Source organism: Artibeus jamaicensis, unplaced genomic scaffold, assembly GCF_021234435.1.
Source record: "Artibeus jamaicensis isolate MK-2021 breed Jamaican fruit bat unplaced genomic scaffold, CSHL_Jam_final contig_685, whole genome shotgun sequence".
Classification (NCBI taxonomy): domain Eukaryota; kingdom Metazoa; phylum Chordata; class Mammalia; order Chiroptera; family Phyllostomidae; genus Artibeus; species Artibeus jamaicensis.
Window position 1 is genome coordinate 18,138,964 of NW_026521924.1, and position 14,628 is coordinate 18,153,591.

Consider the following 14,628-nt stretch of genomic DNA (forward strand, 5'->3'; position numbering starts at 1 on the left):
ATCAAACTGAGTCTTAACAAACCTGAAATGGGTAAGACTGACATCACTGAACACTGTGCAGCTGCCCCCCACCCGGTTCACTGCTGCACGAGGCAAAGCTGGGGCAAAGCTCACTGAGACATACACACTTCAGTATATAAAATCATCGGTTTGCTATGCTAACAGAGCTCCTCCCAGGCAGTTCTCATTTAAGTATAATAAAATACAAAACTACTCGGATGAATCACAATTTCTCATTTGAAATTACACTCACTCACAAACAATATGTTACAGGGGGAAAGTTCCTGGGTTTTAAACCAATGACACAGGGTCAAAGCTGGTTGAACACAATCTGGACGGGTCACTTAGCCTCTTCAAGTTTCAACTGTTTCCAGAAACACAACAAAAATAAAAATAAGAATCAAAGCCCTTCCTATCCCACAAGGTTTCTTAAACTTCTAATGAAAAAATATAAAAGTATACCATGTAATTGTGAATTATTCATATATATGGTAATAATTTTTATAAACTTTTATTTTTTAAGTAGTTTACAATAAGAATATAAATCAAAACTTAAATGTCTCATTATCTGCTACACTAACTCAAGAATCTTCAATAATGAGGACGGGCTAAGACAAAGATAACTAGTAAACATTTCAAAATAATTATAATACATTTCTGAGTTATTTATTGAATCAAGTAGTAAATAGAAGTCTGAGGATGAAGTTTTAATATCTGCTGAAAAATACTTAAGCACATGGATTAAAGAAACTACTTTAAAAACTCCAGCTTCTACGTATTAATAGTTTCTTCTTCATCAGATACAGGAAGAATCTTTTCCTTTCAGATTAATCTTTCCTAAAATGAGAAACTGTTCGAGATTAAAAGAAAAACAGAAAAGTTTTCTTCCTTCACTATGAATACATAAGAAATGAAAGGTGGATACTAAGGCAGAATCACAACTTAGTGTATGATATAATTTCTAATATAGTATCAATCTGCTGAAATACTAAAAACAAACAAAGCTCGCATTTGCTTTTAAAAACTAAAACAGTTATTAAATAATCAAAACTGCATCCAGCTTTATTTTTGTGCACATAGTTACCTATAAATATTTTCTGCCTGTGGAAAATACCAAGTACACACGATTAAGTGTTTGCTGCTTGGAGGGTAATGGCTGCCACCACGACACGCCTTGCACACAACGCCTCCCCAGCAAATGTGTGGGACTGGAAGTGGCTTAAACCTGCCCAGTAACTTTACAAGTACCTGCTTTAATTAAATTTGTTTATAACTACAACAGTCCAGAGCATCAAAAGGAACACTCTATACAATCAATGGCTCAGAGTGGCCTAAGGCAGTAAAGCCCTTTGGAAAGCAACTTATTGATGGGATGTAAATAATAAAATTATATGCGCCTTTTGCCCCAACAGTCCTTCGGCAGAAAAAAGAAAAATCATGAGGCACATGCCTGGATTAACTGAGACAATTAAAAACTAGAAACAGCCTGGGCTGGGTGGCGCAGGTGGTCAGCGTGTGCTACCGCGATGCGCCAAGGCTGCGGGGTCCATCCCCAGTGGGGGCACACACAAGAATCAGTGAATGAATACACAAATGAGCAAAACAACAAATCGCTGTTTCTCTCTCTGTTTTTTCTCTCTCTCTCAAATCAATCAATTAAAAAAATTTTAACGAGAAATAAAAGGGGACCAATTGGCAAAAAGTTCACATCAAAATGCTAAGTAAAACGTCTAGAATGTAAGAGGCCTGTTCACATGAGTACACATTATGACGTAAAAAGATGCATGTGTGGACAAGGAGGGTGTTAGCGTCAAAGCGCCAGGCCAGTGGTTTCCAGCGCGCCACTTCCAAACAGGCAATGCCTGGCTATCCGGCCAGGACACTGACCTCTGTTGCCTTGATTGTCAAATTAAAAAATGACAACAGACAACATAGCTGTCTGGGGTGAATGAATAAATATTATACCTATTTTTTTCATCAGCTCAGCAAAAAATATATTTTTTGGTGTGTGTGCCACAGAATTTTAGTAATTAATAATTAGTTCATAAGATGAAAAAGGTTGAAAATCACTGTACTAGACAGATTTTTTTCCCCAAACTTCTTCAAATATTTTATTTATAGGGTTCCTCTGGTCTTTGTTTATTCTATTAAAAGAGAAAAATTAGCAGCTTTTATTACACACATTGTGAAGGAAAAATGATTTCACTAGTGACTTTAAAAATATATATCCTATTAAAAAACAAACCATAAAAAATAAAAAGTAAATTCATTTTCCTTTCCAGAACTATCAAAAACAGTAACTTACTTAGAAAGAATTCCTCGAAGTCAGTTTTCTTCACACAGCTAGTGTACATGCGCAGTGCCGCAATCTTAATCTTCTAGACAAAGAAAACAGAACCAGACTCAACACACGACCAAGTGGACATGCTCTGGCCATCAGACAAGGTCGGAGAACCTTCTATTTCTTCAACTAGAAGGAAGAGTCCAAACCTGTCTCCAGGCAATTTAGTAGCTAAACAAACACAAGATATTTCTTTCTACTTTTAAAGCTAGTCATTCATACAGACTTCACACAAGTTACACATTTCAGGGCTTTAGTATGAAAATGTCAAAAAGATTTTTCCGATAGTTATGCAAAATCTCTCCTCTGATTCCAGCCCAGTTCACTACATTCAAGTCTCTAAACCACGGTTTCACATCCACCACATCAGTTCTTTGTCAACTAAAACCCTTTATTACTAAAAAAATCACCCATTCTTCTGACCACAATCGATCAAACAAACAAACAAACAAACAAACAAAAACCTTAATCCTTTAACCTTTCCTTAGAGGAAAAAGTATCAGTTCCTTGAGCCTTCTTTTTCTCTTGGAGAAAGTCATTTTTCCCCCTAGTTATACAGTTAGCTAATTAACAGAAGACTGTGTTTACAAACAAGAGCTTCTAATGAATGTAAAATATAGTAGGAGAACTGACCTTTTACTATTCTCCAAAGCACTAAGAATTTTCTTAGAATTTTGATCTGAGTGGAAGTTTTAATTTATTCTCTGAGCTGTAAACTTAAGGTTTGTATATTTTACTATATGTACATTATGCCTTAATGAAAATAAATAAGTTCTTTTAGGAGTTGAACTGTAGATCTGAAGACCAACTCAGTACTAACTAAATAGGTATTTCTAAGGACTTTCAAAATATTTCCTTAAGGATACAATTAAATAAACTAGCACATCAACAAAAGGCTTATAGAAGTTTATTTATTCTTAAAATACCCAGAGAAAATTACAAACTCAAATATGCACAAACTAAAGAAAAATATGCACAGACTGAGAATGACATAGCAACTAAAGAAAAACCAATCTGGAATGTTACTAGAGGTATATTATGATGGTTCAAAGTCACCAAGGATATTATATCTCCAGTACTATACAATCTTCATATTTCTTTACACTCTAGAGTCAGAACAGCAGACTTTCATGGGCAGAAATAACCATAATAAATAAAGGAATGATTATGTATGTCTCTGACTGAAATTAAAATTTTTTTATTTGACAAGTTGAGGCCTGTCGTGATTTCAAGGCTTTTAGATTAAAGCTCACATAGGGAAAAGCAGAACAGAACATGTTAACCAGCAGATACCAGATATACTTATGTAAGGAGTGAATCGGCATCGGAAGCCCATGATTAAACAAAAGCCACGGCACAACACTAGAAAAACAGCAAATTAAAGCTAAAAGCAAGCAGAAAGAAAGCTATAACAAAGACTAAGAGCAGAAGTCAACAAAATTGAACACAAAAATATAGAAAATCAAAGAAACCAAAGCTGGTTCTTGAAATACCAGTAAAATTGATAAAACTTTAGTCAGACTGATAAAGAAAAAAAACAAACCAAGAAACAGAGACGATACAAATTACCAACATCAGGAATCAGAGGATCACAAACCCTAAGGATTTATCAATAAATCCTTAGGATGGATAATAAGGGAATATTAGAAAAAACTTTATTTCAATACATGTGATCACCTAGATGAAAAGGACAAATTCCTTGAAAGATACAAGCTACCAAGGCTCACTAGCATAAAAAAACCCATGAATAGTCAGTCCTATATCTATAAAAAAAATGGATTTGTGGTAAAAACCTTCCCCTGAAGAAAACTCAACACTCAATGGCATTCACTACAGGATTCTACCAAACAAAAGAAAGGACACCAAATCTACACAAACTCTTCCAGAAAACAAAAAGAAAGAACACTTCCCAGATCATTCTATGAGATCAACATTATTTACTCTGATATCAAAACCAAAACTAGAGAATCAGAGCCTTCATGAATACAGAATCAAAAATTCTGAACAAAATATCAACAAATACAGGGTCCAGCACAAATAACGCCCCTCTTTTATTAGAAAATCATAAGCATGTAATTCTATAATATAACAATATCAGACTCAAGCATACCATATGACATTTTAGGTGAAATGTTCAAATTAAAACTATAAATTATTATACCCTACCAACCACACTTAAGCAGGCCTTACTTCTGCCAGACCCTATAGAATACATCAATATTTAAAAAGAACAGCCCTGGCTAGTATAGCTCAGTGGATTGTGTGCGGGCTGCGGGCTGCAAACCAAAGGACGGCTAGTTCAATTCCCAGTCAGGGCATATGCCTGGGTTGTGGGCCAGGTCCCAGTGGGGGCCACATGAGAGGCAACCACACATTGACGTTTCTTTCCTCCCTCCCTTGCCCTCTCTCTAAAAATAAATAAATACAGCCCTGGCTGGTGTAGCTCAGTGGATTGAGCTGAGCTCAGGACTGCGAACCAGAGGATTGTGGTTCAATTCCCAGTCAGGGCACATGCCTGGGTTGCAGGCCAGTTCCCTGCAGGCTATTTCCCAGCAGGGGAAGCACTAGAGGCAACCATACATCGATGTTTCTCTCCCTCTCTCCTTTCCCTCTAGAGATAACTAAATAAAATCTTTAAAAAAAAGAGCTATTTTAATAAATAAATAAATAAACACAGTCTTTAAAGAAATAAAAAGAACAATATATTATGACAGATCGAGTGGGATTTATCCCAAGAATGCAAAGTTGATTCAACATCTGCAAATGAATCAGTGTAACTCACCATATCCATAGGCTAAGAAACAAACATGCTTAATTTCATTAACACCTTCAGGTTCTTGGAAGTATCTGACACAGAACATATTGTGGAAAGCAATGGTCTGTACCATCACCAAACTAATGATATCATTATCCTAATACTTTGGTCTTGACTGGCCTATTCCTATTCTTGAGGCAAGGAGTTTAGGACACCTGTTAGCTAGCTCTTTGCTTCATTCAGTAAAGAATTTACTGGGTATCTAACTCAATGCCTGGCATTGATTTGGATGCTGGAAATAGAGCAGCAAACAAAGCAGTCAGAAACTCCCACTTTTGCCCTGGCTGGTATGGCTCAGCTAGTTAGAGCATCATCTAGTACAAAAAAAATCCGGTTCGATTCCCGGTCAGGGCGTGTACCTAGGTTGCAGGTTCAATCACCAGTTGGGGCATGCATATGGGAGGCATCCAATAGATGTTTCTCTCTCCCATAGATATTTTTTTTTTGCTCTCTCTAAAATCAATAAACATAGGCCCTGGCTGGTGTAGCTCAGTGGATTGAGCATGGGCTGTAAACCAAAGGGTCACCAGTCCGATTCCCAGTCAAGGCACATGGTTGGGTTGCAGGCCAGGTCCCCAGTAGGGGCCACGTGAGAGGCAACCACGCACTGATGCTTCTCTCCCTCTCTCCCTCCCTTTCCCTCTCTCTAAAGATAAATAAATAAATAATCTTGAAAAAAATAAAATCAATAAACATACTTTTTAACAAAACTCCTGCTTTCATAGAACTTATAGTCTATTCAACTATAGACACATTTACAACTTCAAGTGAAATTCCCAATGGCTATTTCTTGATTTTTTTTAACTCCACAGTTCCCTTCAGATTCTTATATAGAGAGTCTTTTAGGTTCATAGTTAATCACTCCGCCTAAGGAAAGGCAGACTTGTGTCCAAGGCCCAAATCTTTCCTTGAGAAGGAGGATTTCCTCCACAACATGTTCATGAAGAAAGCATTCATTACAAATCATGAAGACTTCACCAGATTGGCCAGGTGTTTATACAGTGCTCATACTGTGGCCATCGGGAGCATTTTATAGTTCCTCACTTTTCCTACAGTGAAGCCAAACCTTTATACTTTTGGGTGAGCCATTTTCCTGGACAAATCTCTAAAGCCAGTCCCTAATACCATCACACAGGGACTAGAAATAACAACCTAAGGAAAGAACCGATTCAAGATTCACATATTAATATAAGTGAGCTTTGGTAGTCTGTATCTTTCAAGTTTGTATCTTTCAACTAAATTTCCACCCAGTCAATACGTACGAATTATTCTGGTCCTCAGATGACACTTCTTATTTCATTCTAACTTTGGAAGACTTCATAAATCTACCTGACTAAAACAGAAACACTAAGAAAGCTTTAGGAAGTGAAAATCAGCTCTCCCGTGAACACACATTTTGTCCCATCCTACAAGGTGAAAAACAAATCTAATAAAAGGCTTCCACTAAGGGAAGGGGCTTTGAAGTTGTTGGAACCTTCTACTCTGTGCTGGAATTCTTTCTACAGCATTCCCAAGACACAGGCAACCATCTGGGTCCCTGTTCATTAAGTCCAATGACCTTGTGAGGCCACCTATCCCACTGGAGGACAATTCTTTGTTAGGTTTTTTAACTTAAATCTGCTTCATGTAACATTCATTAATCATCTGCCCACTGGAATACGTCAGATTAGGTCTTCCTTTTCTTTATGTCTGCCCCTCAAATACGTGAGAAGAACCATCCTGTCTTCCCTTTTCCAAGCTAAGCACCTTTTTTCCTCCAACCACTCTTCATCCAACACGGTTTCCAAAGCCTTCACAAGGCTCAGTGCCTCTATCTGAATGCATTCCAGCCTGTTCAGTCGTCCTTCACAACTGAAATAATCTTTTGGGTAAATGCTAATCTGGAAACTGCCTATTCTATGACGCTGTGGCTGAATCTCGTAAATGTTGTGCTTGTCTTACTTGATATTATTACTACATGAAGATAATGAAAAAGCTTGGCTATTTCAGAACAGTCAAATAGGTAAGGAAAAGGTACATTTAAATTCCTAAACATGAACCTAGAAGAAAAATGAAACTCCATATAAAAAGATTGCAGAAAAAGATGGAGGAAGAAAGGTTGATCCTGATGATGGGGGACAGGCAAGCAGGTGTTTTACTCCCTAATCAAAGGCATGTAAAAACCCAAAACTCGCAGAATCTCACCAGTACATTCCCAAACAAGTATCTGGTCACAGATTTCAAAGTCAGCACTTCCTGAAAAGAGCTCACAATCTTTCAAAATGGAAGGTTATACCTGCATTTTCACACCTAAATTACACTAGAATGTCATCTTTGATGTTTTGAAATCACAAGTTAAAAAAATTCTAGTACTAAAAAATAGCAAGTACACACTGCCACATCACAAAAGATTTTTAAAATACAAATATTAGAAACTTAGTTGAGATCACAAGGGAATAAAGAAAAATCAGAGGCAAACTCAAGCTAAAGTGGTAAAGAAATTTTCTGGTGGTTTAATAATCCTCCAAATGGTAGCCAACTTTCCCTCTGGAATTATTAAAAAACACACTAGACAAAGAATATAGTAGTGACCAAGTGGAACCAAATCATCAAGAAATTAATAAAACAGTACTTTTTTCTTTTCTTCTGCTCTCTTTCCCTTTTCTTTTAATTAACTTCTGATTTTCAAACAAAATGCATTTTCAGTTTTTCTATCCAAATGCCATAATCATGACCATTTCTTTCAATAGGGGAAAAGATTCTGGTTAATAACATTATCAAATATACCAAAGATTACCAATTGTCAAAGAATTAAGATGCAGAAAAGATGACTTTCATGAACATAACTAGTATTTCTTTGATGATTAAGGAGGCACTTTAAAACTTTAGGGTCTCAAGAATACCATTATTACCTCGTATGTGTTTTATTTTCTATACTTTTCAAAAGCCCCTTACAAACAAAATGCTGGTGGAATCACTGTTCACTTTTTGGAATTTATGTAAAAGGAAGGTTATAGAGAGAAGCCTATACTTGGTACAGCGAGAAGCATCAGGAAGAGAACCACACATTATAAGAGAAAACTAAAAGTAGAAGTCTAATAAAACTGAAATTCTAATTTGAATCCAACTTGTTAAAATGGTGTAAATGGTATTATTTGGTAATCTGGGCAAAACTATGATGTTATCTAAGAAATAGGTAACATCTATTGGCTTGCTTCGACTAATATATGACTTACGACTGATTAGGCTTATCCAACATTCTAGCAATTATAAAAGGCCCTTCTGCTGTAATGGTAAAGAGAAACTGGTAGAACTGAAGACGACTAGAATGAAGAAAACTAAATGGCCAATGTAGGGGCAGTATGCACCTAATGCAGAGAGGACATTCATTAACTTACAGCAATACTATATATCAGATAACATGCTAGGCCAAGAGTTGACTAGGCATGATAAAGCTAGCAAATATGTCTCCAGAATAAGAATTATAATAATCAAAGTTTAAAAAAGGAATTATAATAAATCAAAGGGGCAATTAATTTAAAAGATGCTTATTACTAAAATTTTAAAGGAAGTCACTACAATGACCTAGTGAAAATCATTTACAAATATGGACACAGTAACATTTCTGTAAGAACACTGCCCATCAGAACATCTGGCCCATCTAATTCCTTAGAACTCATCTGTGTGACGTACCATGTAGCGAGAACCTGGAAAGCCCAGTCTTGTTGGCCTGCCTGCTATGGAGATAATTCCAAGGAATCAAGTTGAGGGAACAGAGGGAATTATTTCAGTGCCTCATGCTGTACAGATCTGACTCAGAAAGGGGGTAAGGGCATCAAGACACATTCTGAAGCTCTCAAAATAATGTATGAATGTCACAGAAGTAAAGCAAAAGCTTTAAAAAAATCTTCTATAAGGAGCAGAAAGCACAAAGCCCCAAAGGGAAAATGAGAAGAACTCACAAGCCCTTACCCATTTACTGTATTTCAAAGGTCCAGTGAACCCCATGGCTTCTATTATCTTCGTGAAGACACCAACTTTTTCCTCAACAGGCTCTGGGAAATCCTTGGTGGTAGAAAGCTATTTAACCAAAAAGAGACCAAAATTAGTGGCAAAAAAAATTTTTAAGAATGTGTTTGTTTCTCATTAGGTCTAAGAGCATTTTTATTGCTTAGCTTTTCATTTTCACCTAGAATTTTTAATTATCACTTTTCTAGTCATCTTATCACTCAGCCCAAACACGTCGGGTCCTCCAAATTTCGAAACAAGACATCCCCTCCTCCCCGACCATATGCCTCTGCATCCATGTCTGGGAAGTGATCGATTCTGGGTGTAAGAATAAAAGTTCTACAGAAAAGAGTACTCCTAAAAGGAAATCATGACAACACCCACCCCCACCACGCCCCAAAGAACAAGTCTGAGAAGAGGAATGTTCTATGCTTACTGACATAAAGGAATTAGAAAGAAAAATACTGTCTAAAAAAAGTCAAATAAGCACTGGATAAATGTTTGTAGACTCTTGTATTTTCTTAGTATAACAAATTTTATTAATGACTATAGAAGATGAGTCTAGAAGTTTGCAAATAACCTCCAAGGAAAACCTGTTCTAATGCTACGCCTCTCCAGGCAGGGTATATAACCAATAAAAAATACTCCAAAAGATAAATATTACTTTATTTTTAACATGCAAAAATTTCATAAAGACTTATTTCTCTAAAGCTTTGTCCAGGCAAGAGAGCACAATGGAAGAAACAGAGGACGTGGATCAGAAGCCTTAGCAAGTGTTCGGTTGGTCTGTCACTTACCATCCTTGTGACCTTGGGCAAGCCTGCAATGGGTGAAATTCCTTGCCTCATCCAGCTAACGATTTTGCTGAGATTCAAAGAACACCTGTGTGACAGCACTCTATGCACATAGAAAGCAATAATAATTCTCACCTTATCTGTGGTGTGATACTTCCTACTCAGCTGTATGTCTATTCCAGGGCTCTGTTCTGAGCCACCACATGCTAGGGACTGGCTCATCTGGGGCCACTTGGGGATTAAAAAAAAAAAAAACAGTTGTAAGCAACACTGAGCATTCACTTAATTCACTTACAGGGTTCCTCTAAGCAGAGCTTTTTCAAAGTAAAGACCACAGAATCTTTCCAGCCCAATTCCTGGTGACCTGGTCACCAACAGGATTCAGGATTGGTACCCAGAATGCTGTCAGGTACATGGTAGGTACTCAATAAATATCTGTCAAATACTTTAATAAATAAAAGGAGTTGGCCCTGGAAACCTGAAACTAAATACATCTGAGTTACCTTTAAGAACTAGAACTGCAATAAATACCTACTTAAATATTGGCAGCAATGCATATACAGAGGAAAAAACCAAAGACTTTCACAGCAGTTAGTTTTAAGTTTGAAACCTGCTGTTGCAACTTACAAGCTCTCTAGAGAGCCATGGGGAAGTACCGAAACTTAGCTGTAATGAGGACAGAAGGAACTAACACAGTGGTCTTCCCCTTATCCAGGGTTTCACTTTCAGTGGTTTCAGTTACCTGTGGTAAATGCAATCCAAAAATATGAAATGGAAAACTGCAGAAATAACAATTCATAAGTTTTAAATTGCACATCAATCTGAGCAGAGTGATGAAACCTCACGCCCTCCCACTCCATCCCCTCCAGGACACGAATCACCCCTTGGTCCAGCGGATCCACACTGCATGCGCTGTCTGCCCCTCAGTAACTCAGTAGCTACAGTGGTCATCACACTGCCTGTCACAGTTTCACCGTGCTTGTGTTCAAGCAGCCCTTACTTTACTTAATCATGGCCCTAAAGCATTAGAACAGTGATACTGGTGATTCGGATATGCCTAAAAGAAGCCATAAAGCACTTCCTCAAGTGAAAAGATGACTAGAATACAGCAAGATACTTTGAGAAAGACCACATTCATATAACTTTTATTGCAGTATACTGTTATAATTGTTGTTTAATTATTAGTTATTGTTGTTCATCTCTAACTATGCTTATATATTAAATTTATCGTAGGTATGTATGTATAGGAAAAAACACAGTAATGAGGGCTCGGTACCACCTGCCATTTCAGGCATCCGCTGGGGGTGTTGGAACATATTCCCCATGGCTAAAGGGGGGCTACTGCATATGTAAAATGCCTTTTATAAAATAGATACTCAATAAATAATAGACACTTTCATCGCTATCATCATCATCATTCAGATCAGAATTGCCTTCCTTTTACTTTCGCTCATGGCATTTGAAAGTATTTTGGCAATATAATAGCAAAATTATTTATAATTATTATATGCCAAGTATTATGCTAAGTACCTTACATATATGACCTTCTTCAATCCTCACCATAACCCTTTTAGGTTAGTATTATTATAATCAAGACCAATAAAAATAGTTCTGAAAATAAATTCCTAAGAAAAAAACTACAGGCAAGAGATCCTCATTGCGGAGTGAATATGGGTAAAACTGGGGGAAGGGTCCCATAAGGAAGGAGATGGTTAATTAAATTAAGGTACTCAATGGAAAATCTGGTAACCGCAGAGATTTTTTAATAGATTTTCTTTTTTAAAGCAGTTTTAGATTCACAGAAAAAATGAGCAGAAAGTACAGAGAGCTCCCACATATATGTCCACCCCCAAAACACACACCCCACCCCTGATTATCAGCCTCCTCCACCAGAGTGGTGTACTTGTTACACTCAATAAAACCTACAAAGACACATCATTATCATTCAAAGTCCACAGTTTACATTAGAGAGTATTATTTTTAGCAACATGGAAAAATATGGAGAAAATTATAAGTAAAAATATGAATGTATATGGACAAGCCTGGAAAAGAACACAATGACACACTGATGTGAAAAAGTTATTTTGTTAATAGTAGAACTATGGATGAGTTTAAGAACCTAGCTTCCAAGCTTTCAATAATATTGTGTTATCTTTACAATAAGAAGAGGTGGGGAGGGGACAGGAGGAGGGTACGCCTTCAACTCTGGCTATTTCCAAGAAGACATGAGACACTTGAAATGAAAATAAATTTTTTGTTCATTCTAATGAAGAAAAAATGGCATTTCTAATTGTGGAGAGTTACTATTTACTTTTCTTTCCTTCGAAACAAGGATATTAAAAGATTAGTCAGGATTCTTCTAGTCAGCCCCAAGGACACTTAATGCTTTTATTCATAGGTACCAAGCAGGCTTTGTAAAACACAGACTAAACACAGAACACCTCCCATTACATCACATACGTCAACGTAATGGTCCGTCTAAAACACAAAGCACTTAGATGGGGTCAAAAACCATATCCAACAGCAGTTTCAGCTTTGGGGGGAGTTCTCTTCTATCAAATTACATCACTTTCTCTCTGCCCATAACTCCAGGAGTAACCAATGGATTCCTTCTGAGACTGTTTCACCACCTGCTGTATTTCTGTCCTACAACGATATTCATGAGCTAGCATTTCACACTGTACTGAGCTACTGGATTACCTAGGAGCTGGTACTAAGGACAACATCTGGCGTCCTCACACCTACACACAGTGTGAGCACACACACTTACTTTTTTATACCCCTGTGCCCTCCCAAAAGACTCCCTTGACCTTTAAAGAAATCATTTTTCATTCATTTAAATTGCAAAAAATAGCCTGAAAATACTCAAATGTCACCTTTTTCAAGGAGGCCTTTTCTGGCCATTTTATCTAAAGTAGTTTTTATTGCATTATCCTCTATCATAGCAAGAGTAGCCTGTTCATTTCATTCACAGTACTGGTTACAGTGTACAATTATATACTTATTTATATATTTGCTTATTTTCTACCACCACTACCTAAAAGATCCATGAGAGTAGGAACAAGGCATAATACCAGAATCAAGTACAGTGCACGGTACGTGGAAAACACTCAGACATTTATTGCATGAACAAATGAAACACCTGTGTGGTTATGTCTCATTGTTTCTGTCCTTACATTTCTCATTCATCCAACCCCTATCAAATGCCCAGGATGTGTCAGCCCTTATCCCAGGACTTAGGACAGGAACGGAATCCCTATCCTTAAGAAGCTCATAATCTTGTGGAGAAGAGAAAGAAGACTCACTACCCAAGAAACAGAACCAAATACCACATTTTAATGCTCACCCACCATACACACTATAAAAGGTTAGCAAGGGCAGAGAGCAACTAGAACTTGCACAGACTGCTGGTGGGAGTGCAAAATAGCACGATCACTATGGAAAATTATTTGGCTGTATCTACTGAAGGTGAATGTATGCGTATCCTATGTGACTCAGTCACTCCATTTCTAAGTATCTACCCCAACAGAAATGTGTCTATATGTTCACCAAAAAACACACATAAGAGTGTTCATAGCACCACCATTAATAAAAGCCCAAAATGGAAACAAGTATCCATCAATAGAAAAACGGATAAATTAATTGTAGTATATCCACATGATGATACTTTATCACAATGACAATTAATAAAACTCTTACTACACAAAGCAACATGGATGAATTCCTAAAACAAAGTTAAACAAAAGCAGACAAACACAAGAAAATATATACCACATGTATAAAAGGCAAAATGACACTATGGTATTCAAAGTAAAGGCCATGGTTAACCTTGGTTAGGGGCAGGGACTAAAGGGGGTCAAGGAAGCTTCTGGGGTCCCATTTCTTGATCTGGATGTTCATTATGTTCATTTTGTAATAATTCATTAAGCTGTATACTTATGATTTATTCATTTTTCTGTTATTTTATTATAGTTCAATAAAATGTACAAAAATTCTCAAAGATATGGAACAGGCGATATGAAAGAATGACCTGGAATCATTAGAAGAGTGAGCAGGCAAGAGAAGACGGGTGAGCAAGCAGAGGTGAGGAAGCGTGGTGTAATGGAGAGAAAAAAACTCTGAGTCAGACGGCTTGGGCTGAAGCTCCAGCTCTTCCTACCTCATAAATCTGTTCTGAGAACTAAATAAAATAATGTACGTCAAAGAGATGTGTCAACTATAATGCATAATATAAATGTAAAGACCTGCTCCAGACAACTCCAATGAGAAACTTTTTCTCAGGAAGCCTCTTGTTAAAAGAAACATAATTTTTTGCCCTTATATTTTGCTTCTCAAAAGGTTCTAAAAATGAAGAGACCAGCAAGAAAGGGAGGGAGAGAGAGAGAGAGAGAGAGGGAGGGAGGGAGGGAAAAGGGGAAAAGGAAAAGGAAAGAAGGGAAGGACTCAAGCGATTCTTGAATGCCATGGGTGTGCCTGGTCCTTTTAGCAAAACTATAAGCTCCACCAGGCACAGTCTACCTTAAACGTCTTTTATTTTCTGACCCAGTGCTCAACACCACTCTGGGCATGGAGTCGACACTCAATAAAAACTAGGTGGATTTTTTTTTTTTAAGTAGAAGGACAACCTGGAGAAGGTCCAGAAAAGAACCACAGGCATGATCAAAGAGATGAATGAAAGGTCTTAGTGGAAA

At 37.2% G+C, this 14,628-nt stretch overlaps 1 protein-coding gene across 4 annotated transcripts in view; it reads right to left on the reverse strand.

The window, feature by feature from the left end:
* Positions 1 to 14,628, reverse strand: part of LOC119063247 (ubiquinol-cytochrome-c reductase complex assembly factor 1) — a 95,511-nt gene that overhangs the window by 64,266 nt on the left and 16,617 nt on the right. For 3 of the 4 annotated variants that reach the window (XM_053671277.1, XM_037164498.2, XM_053671276.1), the window contains exons 3-5: positions 10,073 to 10,168; positions 9,108 to 9,215; positions 2,306 to 2,378 (exon numbers count right to left, since the gene is read on the reverse strand). In XM_053671277.1, coding sequence (XP_053527252.1) covers positions 2,306 to 2,378; positions 9,108 to 9,215; positions 10,073 to 10,168 — 277 coding nt within the window. The remainder of the gene's footprint in view (positions 1 to 2,305; positions 2,379 to 9,107; positions 9,216 to 10,072; positions 10,169 to 14,628) is intronic. The other variant, XM_037164497.2, reaches the window with a different exon arrangement.